Source organism: Crocodylus porosus, unplaced genomic scaffold (genome assembly GCF_001723895.1).
Source record: "Crocodylus porosus isolate Cpor-Errol unplaced genomic scaffold, CroPor_comp1, whole genome shotgun sequence".
NCBI lineage: Eukaryota > Metazoa > Chordata > Crocodylia > Crocodylidae > Crocodylus > Crocodylus porosus.
In genome coordinates, this window is record NW_017728929.1 from 4,162,003 (window position 1) to 4,178,274 (window position 16,272).

The following is a 16,272-nucleotide window of genomic DNA, read 5'->3' on the forward strand; positions in this document are numbered from 1 at the left end:
GGTATCTGATTTTGGGTTTTTTATCATGGAAAATAAAAGACCACTATATATATATATATATATATATATATATATATAGGTATCAGTTGAACACAGTGTTTTCATATATTTACAATTTTAAAGCAATTTGGAAGCTTACCAGTGCTTCAATCGCTATAATAAAATAAATTCTAAGTACCTGTGCATTTTGGTATTTGATTTTGGTTGTTTTAACATGGAAAATCGGAGCTCCCCCTGCCCCCTTAGGTCACAGAATGGAGGTCCAGGCCCCTCACTCCCAATCCACAGCCCTCTGGCCCTGCCAGTATCCCCCACTCCCCCCCATAGCCCCCTGCTCCCTCAGCTCTATGGAGGGGCCCCAGCTGCCAGGGCTATGGGGCCAGGGGCCCACATCCGCAGCCCCATGTCCCTGCAGCAGCACTGAGGCCTGGCTGCCGCTTGTGGGAGGCAGCAGCTGCTGCAGTGGAGTGGAGTGCGGAGCCCGGCTCCTCACCCCTGCTGCCTGCTGCCAGCCTTCTGCATGCGGGAGTGGGGGGGCTGGCTCCCCACTGCTGTGCACACTCGGGGGGGCAGAGGGGACCTGTGCCCCCCAAATCTGTGTGCAGAGCTGCCCAATGTGGGCTTGGGCTCCCTGCCCTCCCCTTGGGTCTCATCCGCCCAGCGGGTCCGACTTGGTGTGGCAGGGCAGAGCAGGGCTGTGTGGGGAAGCTCCTGGCTGCTGCGAGCTCCGCATTGCCCTGGCAAGGCACCCCCTGACCGTGTGGCAGCAACAAGGGACACAACCCCACACCACCAGAGCTGCATGGGCAGGGAATGCCTCGCCAAGGCAGCATGGAGCTCACAGCAGCCAGGAGCTTCCCCATCCAGCCCCACTCTGCCCTGCCACACTGGGTCGCACCTGCCAGGCTGCAGAGGCCCTGGGGGTGGGCAGTGGGGCGGGGAGCCCATACCTGCAGTAGAGAGCCTGCCCCTGCCCCTGCCTTGCACACAGATCTGAGGGGCATGTGCCCCCATAGCCCTGTGGGAGTGCACACAGTGGTTGGGAGCCGTCCCCACCTCCCACTCCCTGGACGAGCTCCCCACAGCCCCATCCGCTCCCTGCAAGGGCCTCGTGGCCACACATTCTGGCCCCAAGCCCCACACTGCCTGGCTGGACAGCAGCCCCAGCCCTGCCCAACTCCCTTCCTTTCTTCCTATGGGGGCCTCAATCCCACAACCCCCATCCCAGTTTACCTGCTAGAGCTGGTCTCCAGGCTGCCTGGCGGCCATGTGCATATACATGCACATGGCACCCCCTGCCTCACGATCCTCCTGCTTCCTCCCAGCTCCCTGCAGGCTGGAACTGTGCTGCCTGCAGAGAGCTCCTTGCAAAACTGCCAAGTCTGGGGGTTTCTTCATTAGAAGGAAAAATCTGCATTTACCTCAGGTAAAGGAGGAAATCCTCTTTTCCCTCCCCCCCCTCCATTTTTCCATGGGAAACAGAAAATGCGGATCCCTGGTCATGACAGGGTGCCACTCTGTAGGTATTACAAGTCTTCTGGAAAGAAGCCAAGAATTTGAGACTGAGACACCCGAACTAAAAATAAAGGGCTAGATTTCTCAGACCAATTATGTGCATAAATCATGTGGCTAATTGCACAACAATTATCTTATTTGCATGCCAATTCAGCATAAGTGCTTAGGTACTGTGGCCCATAATTAAAGACCAGGATGCAATGGGAGACTAGGAATTCACACACACAAGCAAATGTATGTGTGTTTACTCTGTTTAATAGTTTCACTGTAGGCCTGAATTGTATTTATAGAACTAAGGATTCCTCTTCCTGTTTGACTGCTTATAATGTTCTTTTTTTTTTAAACTTGAAACAGAAGCTTATCTATGGCAGGAAACGGGCTCAATAAACTGGTATTAAGCATGGAGACTAAGCTCCACAAGCCTCAGGTTTGGTAATTAGAAATGAATAAATGTTGAAGAGAACAGGAGGAAGTAGGCAAAGCCTGGCTCTGAGCCTGTAGTCATGAGTTTTCTCTGAGCCACAAAAATGCAAGGGATGGAAAATAGAAGCTGAAATTATTCTTTTCCTATAGAGAATCCGTTACGTTGTCCGAGTTGTAAGTTACCCGCATTCTCCAGGAGCTGCTGCACCCTGCTGTGTACATTAACAGTGCAGGGAAGTTCTTGGATTTTTTTTTTTTTAGCTCAGTAGTCCTTTTGACAATATGGAGTGTATTAATGGAGTTGACATTCAAATAAGATATTAGTCAGTGCTCCATTACCAGAAATGCTGTAAAACCAAAGCCATCTTTGGCAAAGATGTTAGGTGATCACATTGTAGCCAACATCATCCTTAAACTGTTAAAGACAAACCAAGTAGCCTGGAGGACCGTTTCTGGAAAGAATGCACTTGGGCACCTAAAACAGATTGAATGACTCTTGGGATTGCTGCACTGGAGCACGATAAGTAAAAGGCTTGGTTCCTTCCCTGTTGTAAGTCAGACAGCAGAAGACATGTGAACCTAACTCTTTACCTGTTGCAGACGGATGCACTAACAACCTCTTGGCGAATGTGGGGTGGCATATTATTTGCCCTTATTGTGTTACATTTATTGAAAGGGAGTTAAGGCATTATTAAAGAGTGGCTCTCTTACTTGGCACAGAGCTGGGCATCAGGTGCCAACAGTGAAATATGTACGCACATCTTCTATCCTAGGGTCATACATTAACTGCACAGCTGCTGTGACAGAGTTCTTTGCAGCCTGTAGCTTGACAAATAAGAGCAATTGCCTGTCTTGGGGGAAACCTTTCTATCTTTCCTGCACCATGCTTATCCTGAACAGCATCAGTAGAAAACTGCAGATTAGAGGCCAATGGTTATTCTTATTGCCTGAGACCTCAGGAGATAGGCGTTCAAATCTCAGTTTAGCTTTGTCAGGTAGTGCTACACATCGGAAGGAACACACTGTGACAAAATGGAGTCTGGCGAGCTGGACTGTACTAAGGGAGCTAGGGTTTATAATGGATTGGCAGCTGCATATGAATGCTTTCTTGGAAAGAAGCCAGTACCACAATGAAATGGAAGACCCACCTGTTAATAGTCTACTCGGCTCCATTTTCCTATGATTCCTGTCCCCAGAGTAGTTGTTTTGCACTGTAAAAGTGGCTGCAGTTGTTTTCCTTTGCCTACCAAAACTTTTGAGGTCTGACTGAGCTCTGCAATTCTTGGATTAGGTTATTTAAAATGAACAAATTAATCTGTTGCCACATTTGCCTTTGCAGAGATGCTGATGCATGGGAGGGGGAAACCAGTGTAGGGAGCTGGCTGGTGTGCACAATACATTAAACAAATGGAGCGAGTGGCAGAGATCTTGGGTTTGTCCTCTTCTAGGACACTTCATGTTCCCAGAATAACTGCTAGGCTTGAGTGCTGCTGCATAACGGGGGACACCTTTGATAAACTGTTCTCTCTCACTCTTCTTGTGGGGGTACTGCAGCTTTTAACATCTGTGGTGCAAGGAGCTTTGCTTTCTTTTGCAATATTGCCTGGAACTTTGCACAATAGCTTGACTTAAACTCTCTGCTGTCCTTTCTTACAACTGTTCCTTTTGTAGGTGTCCTTTTTTTAAATACTGTTACCAGTGTGGACGGTCTGTAGGGGTCCGACTTATGCCTTGCATTCGCTGTTTTGAAGTCTTCACTTGCAGCAAATCTTGCAAAGTAAAATCGTGGAATGAACGTCATAGGCGAGAGTGCTTGGGAGCTACAGGTAGGTTTGATAGATGTCCAAGGCGCAGGAAAGCAAGGGGGAATGATATGTGAATGCTGAAATATATTGCTTGAGTAAATGGCCTATATTTAATAGCAAAGTGAACTGTACAGTAGAAACTGAAAAAAGTTTAAATCCATAACATCAGGTTTAAAGCATCAATTGCCCGTGAATAGGCACAAAGTTATTTGTATAGCAGTATCACTGATTGCAACATAGGAGACTTTTTAAAAATGATGTGCTGAAGAAAACACCTACATTATAGGCATCTGTGCCAAAGCCTCCACCTCCCCCCACCCCCTCCCTAGTCAAGCTAACTAACCAGGTTATGTGGATTGGAGCATTTAGCTCTGAAAACGTTTTACTCACCCTTATACACTGTGGAGAAAATAAGTCAATGTCCTCCAAAGTCCCTTTCTTTGGTTCAGGGAATCATAAGTACTATATGTCTCTTTGGAAACCCTTGTAATCTGTAAATTTGTAATCTAAAAATGAAAACGACTAGACTCCACAACATGAAAAATTCTACACATCAGACGATGAGCAGTAAGCTATGTTAGATGTGCATGTGCTTGAGTGAATGAGAAATCTCTGAACCATGAAATCACAAATATATAACAGAGTTGTCATTTTATGGATGAGCTATATCTTCCCTTGAGGTCCATATTAAATATGGACCTTCAGCTTGGGTTAGATGAACGAAACCAAAAACATGCATGCTTCTTTTAAGAGACAATTATCCAAGTTGCAAGCTTGCCAGTATGTAAGCTTTAAATAAGTTTGGCTTGCTTGGTTAAATGTTCCTTTTCAGTTGAACAAGACACTGTGCTTTTCTTCCTTGGCTGTCCTAAACTGCTGCTGCGTTGCTATGGGCTTGTCATTGTAGAGGTGGCAGCTGCATTTCATTGGCTGTAGGCTTGTTTCTGTAAGTCCATGCTTTATATGAGGTACATGTGTGTTTTGTAACTGCTTTAGAACAGTGGTCACCAACAAGTGGATTTCAATCCATTGGTAGATCTTGGAGCTTCTTGGAGTCGATCTGAGGCTGGAGTGGGGGGGGGGCTGAGTGCCCATGTGCATGCACATGCGCCCCAGCCCAGCAGGTCAGTCCTTGGGGGAGGGAAGGGGCAGGGGCTAGATCAAGGCCCCCACAGTGAGGGACAGTGCTGCACAGGCAGGACCAGGGGTAAGTTGAGTGGGGCCCCAGCCGGGTGGGACTTACCTGCTGGGGAGGCATGCCCCCACATCATTTTTTTTCTCCCTTTGTCTCAATTTGCACCCTTCCCCCTTCCCACCTCACAGACTTATCTGCTGGGCAGGGGAGGAGGGTGGCAGCAACACACAGTAGATCTTGGGTTGGTTTTAAATGCCAGAGGTGATCTCTTACTTAAAAAGGTTGGAGACCCCTGCTTTAGAAACATGTGGCAGTACAGCCTTTATATTCAACGCTGTATTGTTACTACTTCTCCTTAACACATATGGGATGGAAGAGAAAAAATTTTAAGGCACTGGTTCTCAACCTTCAGACTTGGGCACCCCTCTAACTTTTATGAATTGAGCACCCCTCCCCCCCATGTAAAAAACTAATTTATTTTAGTGCTCACCTGCTTGAAGTGGGGTTGGGAAACAGAGGAGGAACAACCAGCAGGGAAGAGCCTATACTGCAGTGATTGGGGGGGAGGAGGAGGAAGTGGCTGGAAGGGAAGATCTGCACTTATCTACACACTGGAGCCTGTACTTATCTAACTTATTTCCTCTCTCCCAGAAGCACCCTTCAAAGGCTATCATGTGAAAATCCCTGGTTTAAGGAAAGGGAGATACTGGAAAGAATTATAGTTGCAGTGCACAACCAGTACCACTTGATGGCAGTAAAAACCTCTGTCAAATAAAATGGCAGGTGTTTGCTGTAAAAGAATTAGAATGCATTCACCAAAAAGCTACTACACAGTAACGCCAGCAGGATTTTGACTACAGTAAAACTAAGTTCTTTGCCAAACAGCATGATGCTGACCTGGCTGAAACATGGCAGGTTTATTTGGATCCTCTGCATAAATGCTATGGCCACAGAAAGTATAGTAGTCCAATGTAGGCAAAGGCAGCAGGAAGAACCTTACCTGCACCAAAGTACCGGTAACCTCCTCTTAACGTTGTTTTGCTTAGCACTATTTTGCTATAACACTCATTTTACATTGATACCCAATTCCACTTTGCACTCAGTGAGTTTTGTCATAACACTCATGGGCATCATAATGGGAAAATGGATTTTGCTTAACGTTATTCTGCTTAACGCTCGGTTTTCCAGGAACCAGTTGAGAGCACTAAGCAGGGGTTGCCTGTAGTGAGGACTTCATGCAAATTAACTCTTTTTTCCCCCACAAAGACATAGTAAGTAAAAAAGCAGCAACCAAAAAGCCATGACTGAAACAGAATGTCTCCCACTGAACTTCTTCACCCATGTGGCTGCCATGTGATCCAAATGCAGTGCAAGAGTAAAAGTGGGATGCAAGAGAACAGAGATGGACAACTGAGAGTGGATTCACCATTGTGCTGTACCTGCAGTGCTTAGCTGTGCTTGAGGGAGTTGGGGACGGTTTAGGATTGCTGCTTTATAAACACCAATAGTGTATGGCTGAGTCTGAAATCTGCAACCTGATTTTGAAATTTGGTTTGGTTTGGTTAGAATTTTTATTACTTCTGATTATATTCTAGGATTCTGGAGAGCAGGTTTGGAAAAGGCAATTTTCTCCAGAATCGTAGAATAGAATTGTTATTATTTCTGATTATAACCAAACTTCAGAATCAGGTCAGCAGAGAGCAAGCCCAGAAGCAGCACAGTCTGCTGTTAATATTCTTTGGATCTTTCCTCCTTGTGACAACTCAATGACTTTGGCATTTGATGTGTATGTAGTTGAACAAGCTCTTGTGCCTGTCTAGAACTGACATCCTTTGTGTAATTTGACATCACCCATCTCATCCCCTGGGAACAGTCTGACCCATCTGTTATTCAGGGAGCTAGAAGCCCTTCATTTATGACAACAAAACATTTGAATGCCAAACATTTGAAATTGATGAAAAATGGCAAGTTAAGGGGGATCATCAGAGACAAACTATCAAGGGAGTGTAAATATATGTACGCATGGCATACTGCAGTCAAAGGCCTTAGCCACTGGTTTGATTCCAGCAGAGATCAGTGTAAGGCGGCTGACTACAAAAACTGAATATAGCAGGAACAGACCTCAGACTGACAAAAAAGGTAGCTCGTGAATGCCAAAATATTACAGACTTTCTGTAATGCAGTATAGCAGATGACTATGAGAAAATAATGGCTACCTGCACACTTGGTGTGATTTTTATGTGTAGCTGAGGACAAAAAAAAGTCCATGGAGCAGCACCTTTTTGGAAACGGTTTCTTTGACAAATTGTAGTTGCCAGACTTCCTGAAGTGGCACTTGTCAGTTGCATAGTGGGACACTGGGTTTTGCCAGAAACTTTTTAAATGAGTTTGCTGATGAGAGACCAAACATATGTAAGTCATTGTTTCTTTCGTAAATGTTAGTGATGTAATGCCTCCATAGAAAGAGCTAAAGGGGTAATAGTCCTGGAAACTGCAGAGCTCTGCTCACTCACGGAGGTAGCCTAGAACTGCCAGGTCCAGCCAAAGAAATTCCAGCAGGCAATATATTGTCTCTGAGCTCATTCTGTTTTTGATCTACCCAGAGGTGAGATTGTCATTAAAATAAATTCTAGTTGTGCCAGTTGCAGACATGGGTTATGAAAGGGTAGCTACCCCATTGAATAATGGTTAGTGGCTAGCTTTTAGATGTCGGTGATAGTTACTTGTCTTCCAACTTGGCTACATTTGCAGTGATGATTTAGAGATGAAAAGATCCACATTTCACAACCAAATCAGCCAGCAGAGCCAACCAGGATGCATACTTTTAATCTGTTCTGACAGATGCAGAGGACGGGCACGTAGTTATCTCTAAACATCCTGCGATACAGAATCCATGATGGCAGTCCCTCTGAGGAAGGAGGCATTCATCACTGAAGCATGGGGACATCCTTCTACAAACAGTTATTTATAAAACAGGACCTGCAAGATGTAGATCAGTGTATTCCAGAGAAGGGAGTGTAACTGTTGAATACATTTCACAGTTCTCCACTGAACACACTGACTCATTTAATGGTGTTTTCCTTAACTGAAGAGGCAGACCAAATTAGATGCACATCAGTGTGAGAGGTGATCAGTGAAAAGTTGGCGTGCTCTTTTACCTTTCAAAAAGTCTTCGGTTAAAGACAAAAATGTTCCCCTTTGATCATTTAAAACTCATGTTTGTATTTGCAAATCTGTGTATTCCCTGTACACAGTTTATGTAAAAACATTTATCCAAATACAAATACAGTAGTGAACATAGAAAGTTATTTTTGTTACCAGGGCTTAATTAAAATAAATTTTGTGGTGTTTGGTTGTATTTATGGCTGCTAGCAACTTTTTAAAACTAATGTGTATAGTTTGGCAGACCTCTTTGGTCCCTTTAAGCATTTGCAGTTTACTCTTATCACTGATTGTTCTGAAATGTCTTTGCTGCACCTTGTTTTATTGCTGCTATAGAGGATTCAGCAATAACAGATTCTGAGCAAGTCAACTTATGTTCTGAGGGGGAGGGTCAGTCAGTTGCAACTGTTAACATCCTTTACTGCAAAAAAAAAAACTTTTTTTTTAATTCTGGCCTTCTGTCTCCTTTCCAATCACTGTCTTAGTGGGACTCCATTTGTGGTCAAGAACAGTGTGATTCAACATTTTAAACCATCAGAATCTATAGGAATTTTTCAGTGTTTATTTTACAGCATTGATTACTAAGGTGTTTGCCATCAGAGGTTTTTTTTCCCTAATTAACTGAAGTTTATTTCATAAAAAGAAAGCTACGAAGATTTTCTAAGCAGAGGCCCCAGCATCACCAGTATCCCAGAAACATTAATTGTCACTTGGAGAGAAATTGCTGTAGAGAGAGAGGTGTTTCTATATCTACTTTTAAATGAAGGAAAGTAAAAAGCTCTTACTTTTGAATTCTCAGCTATATGTACTGTAATGTGATTTCGACCTATCAATACCCAGATGATTGATTGATTGTGTGTGTGTTTTTTATTAATTGAATAGTATATTATTGGTGTCCTCTATGCTCTTGTGTATTCAGAACAGGCTGGTTGGTGCAGCCCAAAATAAAAAGCAATAAGCCAGATTATCAAAATCCCAGAAGTAACCTTGACTCAATCTCCCTAAACTGAATTAACACAACTCAACCCCTGGAAGACCCCTCAAACTGGAAAAACCATTTCTTTGTCACTTGTAATCAAGAAAAATAAGTGAAAGCAGACTTCAAGGGCAGTCCCAAAGTGCCTTCTAAGATATTTGAATGTAGATACATTGACTTATTATGAGACACACGAGAAAAGGAAAATTAGAGTACTACCTTTCTTTAAATGGTGATCATGTACTATGTATTCTCCCACAATTAGTAGAATATGGGTTCTAGAAACTTCCCATGCAACAGGGGTCCCATCCTGGTTTTACATTGTATAGGAAAATATGATCATATTAGTGGAAACTTTTATAAAGCCAGGAGAAGGAGCTAGTGGCCACATTCCTTTTTCAACATATTCGCTCTTTTTTGAAGTGCCAGCTGTATACTGTTTGACTCATTCCATTGCATATGGGCTTCACTGTTGAGATATTTAGGACTAGAACAAAAGGATTTCTTTCCCTCCAGTGACACAGACTTAGATAATAATGTAGGAAAGTGCCTCAGCAAAGGATTGGTTTACAAAGGACTGGCTCAAGTCACATATTTTGAAAGAATCATAGATAAAAGCCAGGATACATGCTTGGATACTGTACCCAAGCCTGCTTCAGCTGTCAAAGAGAGAAAGCTGAATGCCTTGCTCTAGCAACTGGGCTTTGGAGGAGATTTGGAGTCTTCTGAAGTGAAGCTCCATCTGTTCGGTTGTCTTTTTTCGTATCTGTCCTCTTCAGCTTCTTTCGGGCTGATACCTTTTCAAACCTGGGATCTCCTGCTGCTCTCACACTGAAAGTGATGTGTTTTATTACGCATGCATCTGTCCTTGCCATTATGTTTTATTACATTTGATAAGGAATGAAGTGCAAAGGAGCAATTGCTATTGAATGCCATCACCCAACTGCCCTCACTCCTTCAGAAAGTTATATACCACTTACCTCTCACTTGCCAAACTGATTCAAGGTTCAATACTTCTATCATCTTGTACTTCTGTACAGTTCACTGTTCCAGGAAACCAAGCATTTACTAAGACACAAATTCTTTTTTTCATTTTTACAGACAGACATCAGAGTAAAACTAAGTCAAGTATTTCAAAAGACAACCAGAGTCCGGCTGGCAGAAAAGGAAGAGAAGGGAAAGGTGGAAGAGAAGAAAGAGAGGAGAGAGATGGATCAAAGATGAAAGACAGAAGAGAAGGTGGAGAGAGGAAAGGTGGAAGAAAAGATAGAGAAAGGAAAGGCGGAATAGAGGTCTACAAAAAGGGTGACAGGAAACCAAGACTGGGTCGAGAGCATGAAGAGGCCAGTGCCTGGCCAGATCTACCTTATACTGGGAATTATAGTTACAATTAATCCTACTTGAGAAAAACAAAACAAAAGAAAAAGTGCATTGAGTAATTTGAGTTTGCATTACTTGCCTTTATCAGTAGCAGGACACTAATAATACAGTTATGATAAGAACTTAGATAACTGTCTGCATGTCCTAAGAGTCTTCTCTGGTTTTATTTACATACTTATGTTTGGCTCCTTCTCCAGTTAGGCACATAAATATACAGCTGCAGGCTCAACATGAGTAACATTCATGGTCAGAGTTTGTAAAGATATTCATGCCCCTGGAACAGCCTGATGATATTTCACACAGACTAGGAAAATTGCTCTTTGTCTAGCCTTCATTTCCACTTAAGGTTAAATGGTTACTTGGTTAAAAAGTTACACTACTTTACACTGATGTTGTTAGTCGATTAACCAAACCATTGAAAGATGGCTTCTTCTTAAAAATATTTTTAATTGAAACCACTGAAGGGGACACGCACACATCCATGTCCAGAGAAGGAGAAGTTGATGTCCTGAATCAAACATCTCAAATGTTCTCATCTGCTACATCTTATTCAGTACTGCTGAAGTACAGGACAGTCCTTTTTTTATGGAAAGTGCTGAGGAAATGCATCTTGAAAGAAGGTAAGGTATAAGGTTCAGTCCCCACTTTACTTTTAAGTCAGTGGGATTTTTGCTGTTGACTTTAATGGGACCAAAATTCAGTGATAATTGCAGATGGTGGCCAACCCTTGTTTGAGAGCAGAAATCACGCCATTTCTCTTTAACGTGCCTTTATGTGGTGCTTCTGTTGCATCCAATGTGTGGAGGTCCAGGTGCTCAGCAATTCTGAAAAGCAGATCCTGCCTGTTTTAGGTGCTGAGCTAAATTTGTGCTGTTTACAGATGTCTTAAAATAGCTTTCTTCTCTTTATTACAAAAGACATACAGATACACACACACACAGTTACTAGGCAGTTATTATAAATAGGATATTGAAAGGAAATGACTAGTTTGTATATGATCACCCATATTTATAGCTATGCATCTGTGTAGAACAGTGTGTGCAGGGTCTGAATAGCTCTAACTGCAAAATTGATACTTACTAAAGAAATAAACTTTGCAGAAAGGTTGTGCTCATTGCTCTCAGTCTTGTGCGTTCCTGAGGATACCTAGTTAAAAAACTGTGGCATTAACTCAGTTTCTTTTCTCTTTACATGTAACATTTGCAGCTGTGTTCACTCATTTCTGGAAATGAATATTGTGTGTGGATAGAAACACAAGATCTAGTTCAATGTCATTTTATTTTATGGGAGACTGTCTTCCTGAGATAAATAATCCATACTCAGTCTAGTAGGATTGAATGCTCTCTTGCTTTAAGTTCACTTTGTAAGAAGTGGTAAGAATGTAGTAGTGAATTATTAACACTATACTTTGCATTCTAAACTGTTAATCAGTGGTTGTGGCCCTATTTAATCTAGGCGTCTTTTCTGTAGGAAGTTCTTGACACTATTACATCCCAACATCTCAAGACTCTTTCTCTCTCTCTAACCCTTGCAAAATATTTTTTAGCATGTTTGTTTTTATGCATGTTGTGTGTCAAAGTAACTCTTAGAGGTGTTCCTGTACATCCTACTGGACTGATTGTGTGGTGAGCTCACCTTCCCAATGTCTGTATCATACTGTTAACCCAGTGAGCAAACCACAGACTTCAGTCTCTACACCCATCAGATATCTAGGATCTAGACAGTTTAAAAACATGCAGAAGAAATAAAACTCACCTATAAGAGGTGGCACCAATATCAATTTAACTCTCCAGCCTTTTTATTTATACAAGGATTCAAAGAACATATTTCAACTTTAGATAAACAGTGCAAGATAGTTACAAGTACCTTGGTAACAGAAAGAAATATATAACTGGCCAGCTATGCCAATAAGTGAAATAAATCTTATGCCTGCAGAAATGCATTTTTAAAGCAAAGGTGTCCTTTAGATATTTTTGTTGTACCTTATCCCTTAACAAAGCCCACCAAAAAACAATATGTTGTTTGTCATTTGTAAATGCTAAATAGCTGTATTTTTGAAGCCTTTAATCCCTCCTCAGTTCAAACATACAAATTATGGCACAAAAGAGCAGGCTTAAAGACAGAGACAACTGCAAATCTATCACTCCATTTTTCTGGTTCTCCAGTTTGCTGGGACATGGGTGCTCATCTGTAACTCATGTTCTTTCCTGAATTACTAAATGCCATCACATCCCTTAAGGAATAAGGATTTTTTTTTATCCAAATACCAAGCAGTGCTATCTTGATACCAGAGAAACAAATCTTCTTTCCCTTGCACTCCCCACTCTCTCTTCAAAAGCAACAAATCCAAAGCAAGTCCTACTCCTTCCATACAGGATGCAGCACTTAAGAGATTTCCACAGGGCCAGGGACTGTCTGTGAATTACAGATCTCAAGCAGGCTGACAGCAAACTTGCACTGCATAGGAGAGGAAAGGACGCAGAGATAGATTTTCCCTTTAAGTTTCTTTTCTGTTGTGGATAGCAGTAGCTGACTAAGACATTTCTAAAACAAGGCTGAACGTGAAACACATTCCTGCATCATTTTAAAATCTCCTCTTTCTAAAGAGCATACCGAATTTGGCTGCATTTTTTTGCATGTAGCCTTTTCCATGCTTCAGAACCTCACTGAGGAATTTACATAACGAGGTGTGTTTAAATGCAGACTTTGGAGGGGAGCAGGGAGAGGCTAAAAATCACTGCACTAGATCAGTAAAGCAATATGTATTGTGCCATAGTTCTACTAGCAAATACATTCATTTTAAATATATGACTTGTAGGAAGCTGCTCTATAGATTTTGATGGGTTTAGTAGCATCATTTTTCTTTAATCGACATTCAATGCCAGGGAGGCTCACCTTCCTTTTAGATTTAACCTCCCTACCAAATCAGATCAAGTTCAGCTTTAAGAAGTGATGGGACTAACGGGAATACAACAAAGGAATGAAATAACAGTTACAACTGGCTGTGCAAAGGCAGGTACAGTTTGGAACAATGAGGCACACCAAACTGGACCAAGACTGCCCAGGTTTGAGGGTGCATCAACACAAGTCTCAGGCCTTGCCCCCAGCTGGGTTGGGTATCACTGGAAATTGTCCAATGACATGTAAGAAGTCTGCACGGACAAGGGGAATGATAACTTTCCTCCACTTGCTTTCTTGCAGCATCTCTCCCCCCAGGCCCGTCTCCAACGCTGGATTCTCACATTCACTGCACATTCCATAAACTGCGACTGCACAAGTCAAATTCTGCTTTTTCACCAAATCTTAAATATGAACACACATTCCCTCCCCCCGCACCCTCCCTATGACAGAGAAGAAGTGCCTGAAAGTCAGCTAAACCTATGTATGCTTAAACACAAGAAATGTTTTCTCTCCCCCAGAAAGAAAAAACACAAAAGTAGACAAAAGTAAGAGCAGAGCCCAAACATAGGGTTCACTATTTCCCAAGATTCACTAGGACTGCAGTGTTTCTAGAAAAAAACCAGCCTTTGCTAGGGATATGTCTCCAGAGGATGCTTACTATATCTGTGAATCGAACAAGCTTGCTAGGGAACCCAAAACACACAGCTCTACAAACACAGACACCCCTACGGACATGTATGTATATTGCTACATCATTTGTTGACAAAACCCAAACCATTTGTTGAATCCACTCCTGGCAATCAAATTCTAGGCTACAGAAAATTACTGGCTAAGAGGAGGCTGTGCTGTTTGGAAGGTCTAGAAGCAAGCCTGGTTGATCCACTCACTCAGTGTGTGGCTACAGGTAAGTCACCTGGACTGCTTGCTTTCTATCATGAGCAATGCAGTGGGGCAGGTGGTGGGACAAAAGCAGGAATTTACTTAAAAGAACAGATTCACCTGGGCAACCCGACTGCCAAGGGTGAATACATAATAACCCATCAGCCTCCAATTCTTGTAACTGAGTTGCTTTGGGTGCCACTACAATATGTGAGGCTTCACAAAACAGCTCTTTCCAACGATACCTTTGGTAAAAGGTCACTGTTGTCTTTGTAAATAAAGAAAAGGATTCAGCCTGTTTTCTGTGGAAACGACTCTTCAAATGATGAACGTCACACCATGCATACTTTCATCTCAGTGTTGCACAGAATGGTACTGTGTTGCAGTTATAGATTAGGCTATTGATGGCTTTCCAGGTACCATACAAAATTCAAAGCTCACTCCCATTTACTTTAATGTAGGAGAATTGGTATTTCACTATTATGAGATGTAATAAAGAAAACTACTGTTGTACTTCTAAGGAATGGGACTTCTGCCTCCTGCTTTCAAATGACTAGGTATTGAGTCTTCTTGCTACATGAAGAATTAGTCAAAACTCCTACATCAAAAGGAAGTGAGTGAAGGATTTTCTCTATGCCTACTTATGAAGTACATGGGAAAACCGTGACAGCCGCTGAACAGAGCACTGAGTGCTGAGAGTGTCTTTTCGGTAAGAAGTTGCACTGTTCTAAACCTCTGTTGTGCTTTAGGTGTTAACATGGTAAGTAGCGTTCTCGGCTAGAGCTGTATAACAATGGGTAAATTGCATATTCCACTGCAGTCTATCACCTGGCGTCCCTCTGAGGATTACTCTTCCTTTTCCCCATTCTGCCTATCTGCAAAGGCTTGTTTCAGGCCCCAGAGAACCTATTTATGGCAAATAATGAAATTAAAAAAATGAGGTATGGAAAGAAGGGCCCAGCATTCAGAAAAGACCAATAAAGAAAAAATGGCTCTAGCACTGCCAGATATCACAAACAATCGAGACCTTTTTTCTCCCTCTTTTTTTTTTTTTTGCCAAGATGAATTAAATATTGTCCTTTCTTTCTTTTTTTTTTTTTTTTTGGCAAAGTTAAGACCTCAGCCACAGTCTCTTTCATGGCTGTGCAAGTAAGTTACCGCCATAAGTACTGCATTGCCATGACAGCCATAGAAAGGAAGATTAGGAAGGAGGAAGGCAAAGATTTGCTGCTGGCCCCATTTATACCCCGTCCAGACTGGTTAGGAATAGCATGTGTTCCTGGTTGTCTGGTGCTGGAGCTCTTAGAAAGTCTTTTACCACAGACTTCATCAGGACAGCCGTCGCCGCTCCCAGAGCCACTCACGTCATCACCTATGCAGAGGGAAACACAGGGTGAAGTTGGCAACTGCTCAGCGTGGAAAACACCTTCAGGTCAAGATAGCCCTGGTTCCAGGAGCTAATATCTCAACTAGGCCAGTGCAGAGACGATGGGATGCCTCAGGCACCTGAGAGGAATGAACAACACCGAGTCCCTCTTTTTCTCTGCAGTCCCACGAATGGTCTATTTGAGCATCGGTTTGTGCGTGCATGTACACATACACAGAGGATACGTGCACTTGAAAGAACCTGGCATAGTAGTGAAGCTGATGGGTGAACCAGCTGCTATTCATGAGTTTATGTAACTGCCATCTATATGGCAGAGGCACCAATGAATCATTTAGCTCCCCATCAAACAAGCACTGGTAACACAGTGAATTGCACTCTGGGTAGAAAAGAGACATTGCCAAACTCAAGTATCAGCTGTGGTGGGACATGTTCTGCCCCAGCTTATCTACTTTAGTGGGTGAAACACAGGTTACTATTGTCCCACATCCCTTGCCTGGGGATTCCCTGCAGCCCCCACTGCCCCACCACTCCTTGCCAGGTCCCACTCAGGGTCAAGTGCTGACCTGTGCCTCGTGTGGAGACATGAGTCAGCGCAGGTCCCAGCATGGGGTGGCATGGAGGTGCATGGTGGCACGGGAGCCAGCAAATCCCTGGCATCCCATGCCTCCATGCCAGGACCCATGCTGGCTCATGCTTCCCCATGAAACAT

General features: G+C 42.9%; 2 protein-coding genes across 3 annotated transcripts in view; one reads left to right on the plus strand and one right to left on the minus strand.

The window, feature by feature from the left end:
- The window catches only part of ANKMY1 (ankyrin repeat and MYND domain containing 1), a 62,566-nt gene extending 49,492 nt beyond the window's left edge, over positions 1-13,074 (plus strand). The window contains exons 15-16 of one of the 2 annotated variants that reach the window (XM_019542943.1): positions 3,610-3,764; positions 10,118-13,074. In XM_019542943.1, coding sequence (XP_019398488.1) covers positions 3,610-3,764; positions 10,118-10,410 — 448 coding nt within the window. In that variant the 3' untranslated portion in view covers positions 10,411-13,074. Of the gene's footprint in view, positions 1-3,609; positions 3,765-10,117 lie in introns of those variants that run through there. The other variant, XM_019542944.1, reaches the window with a different exon arrangement.
- Positions 13,024-16,272, minus strand: part of GPC1 (glypican 1) — a 348,272-nt gene continuing 345,023 nt past the window's right edge. The window contains exon 9 of the mRNA XM_019542945.1: positions 13,024-15,548. Within this exon, the coding sequence (XP_019398490.1) occupies positions 15,331-15,548 (218 nt within the window). The 3' untranslated portion in view covers positions 13,024-15,330. The remainder of the gene's footprint in view (positions 15,549-16,272) is intronic.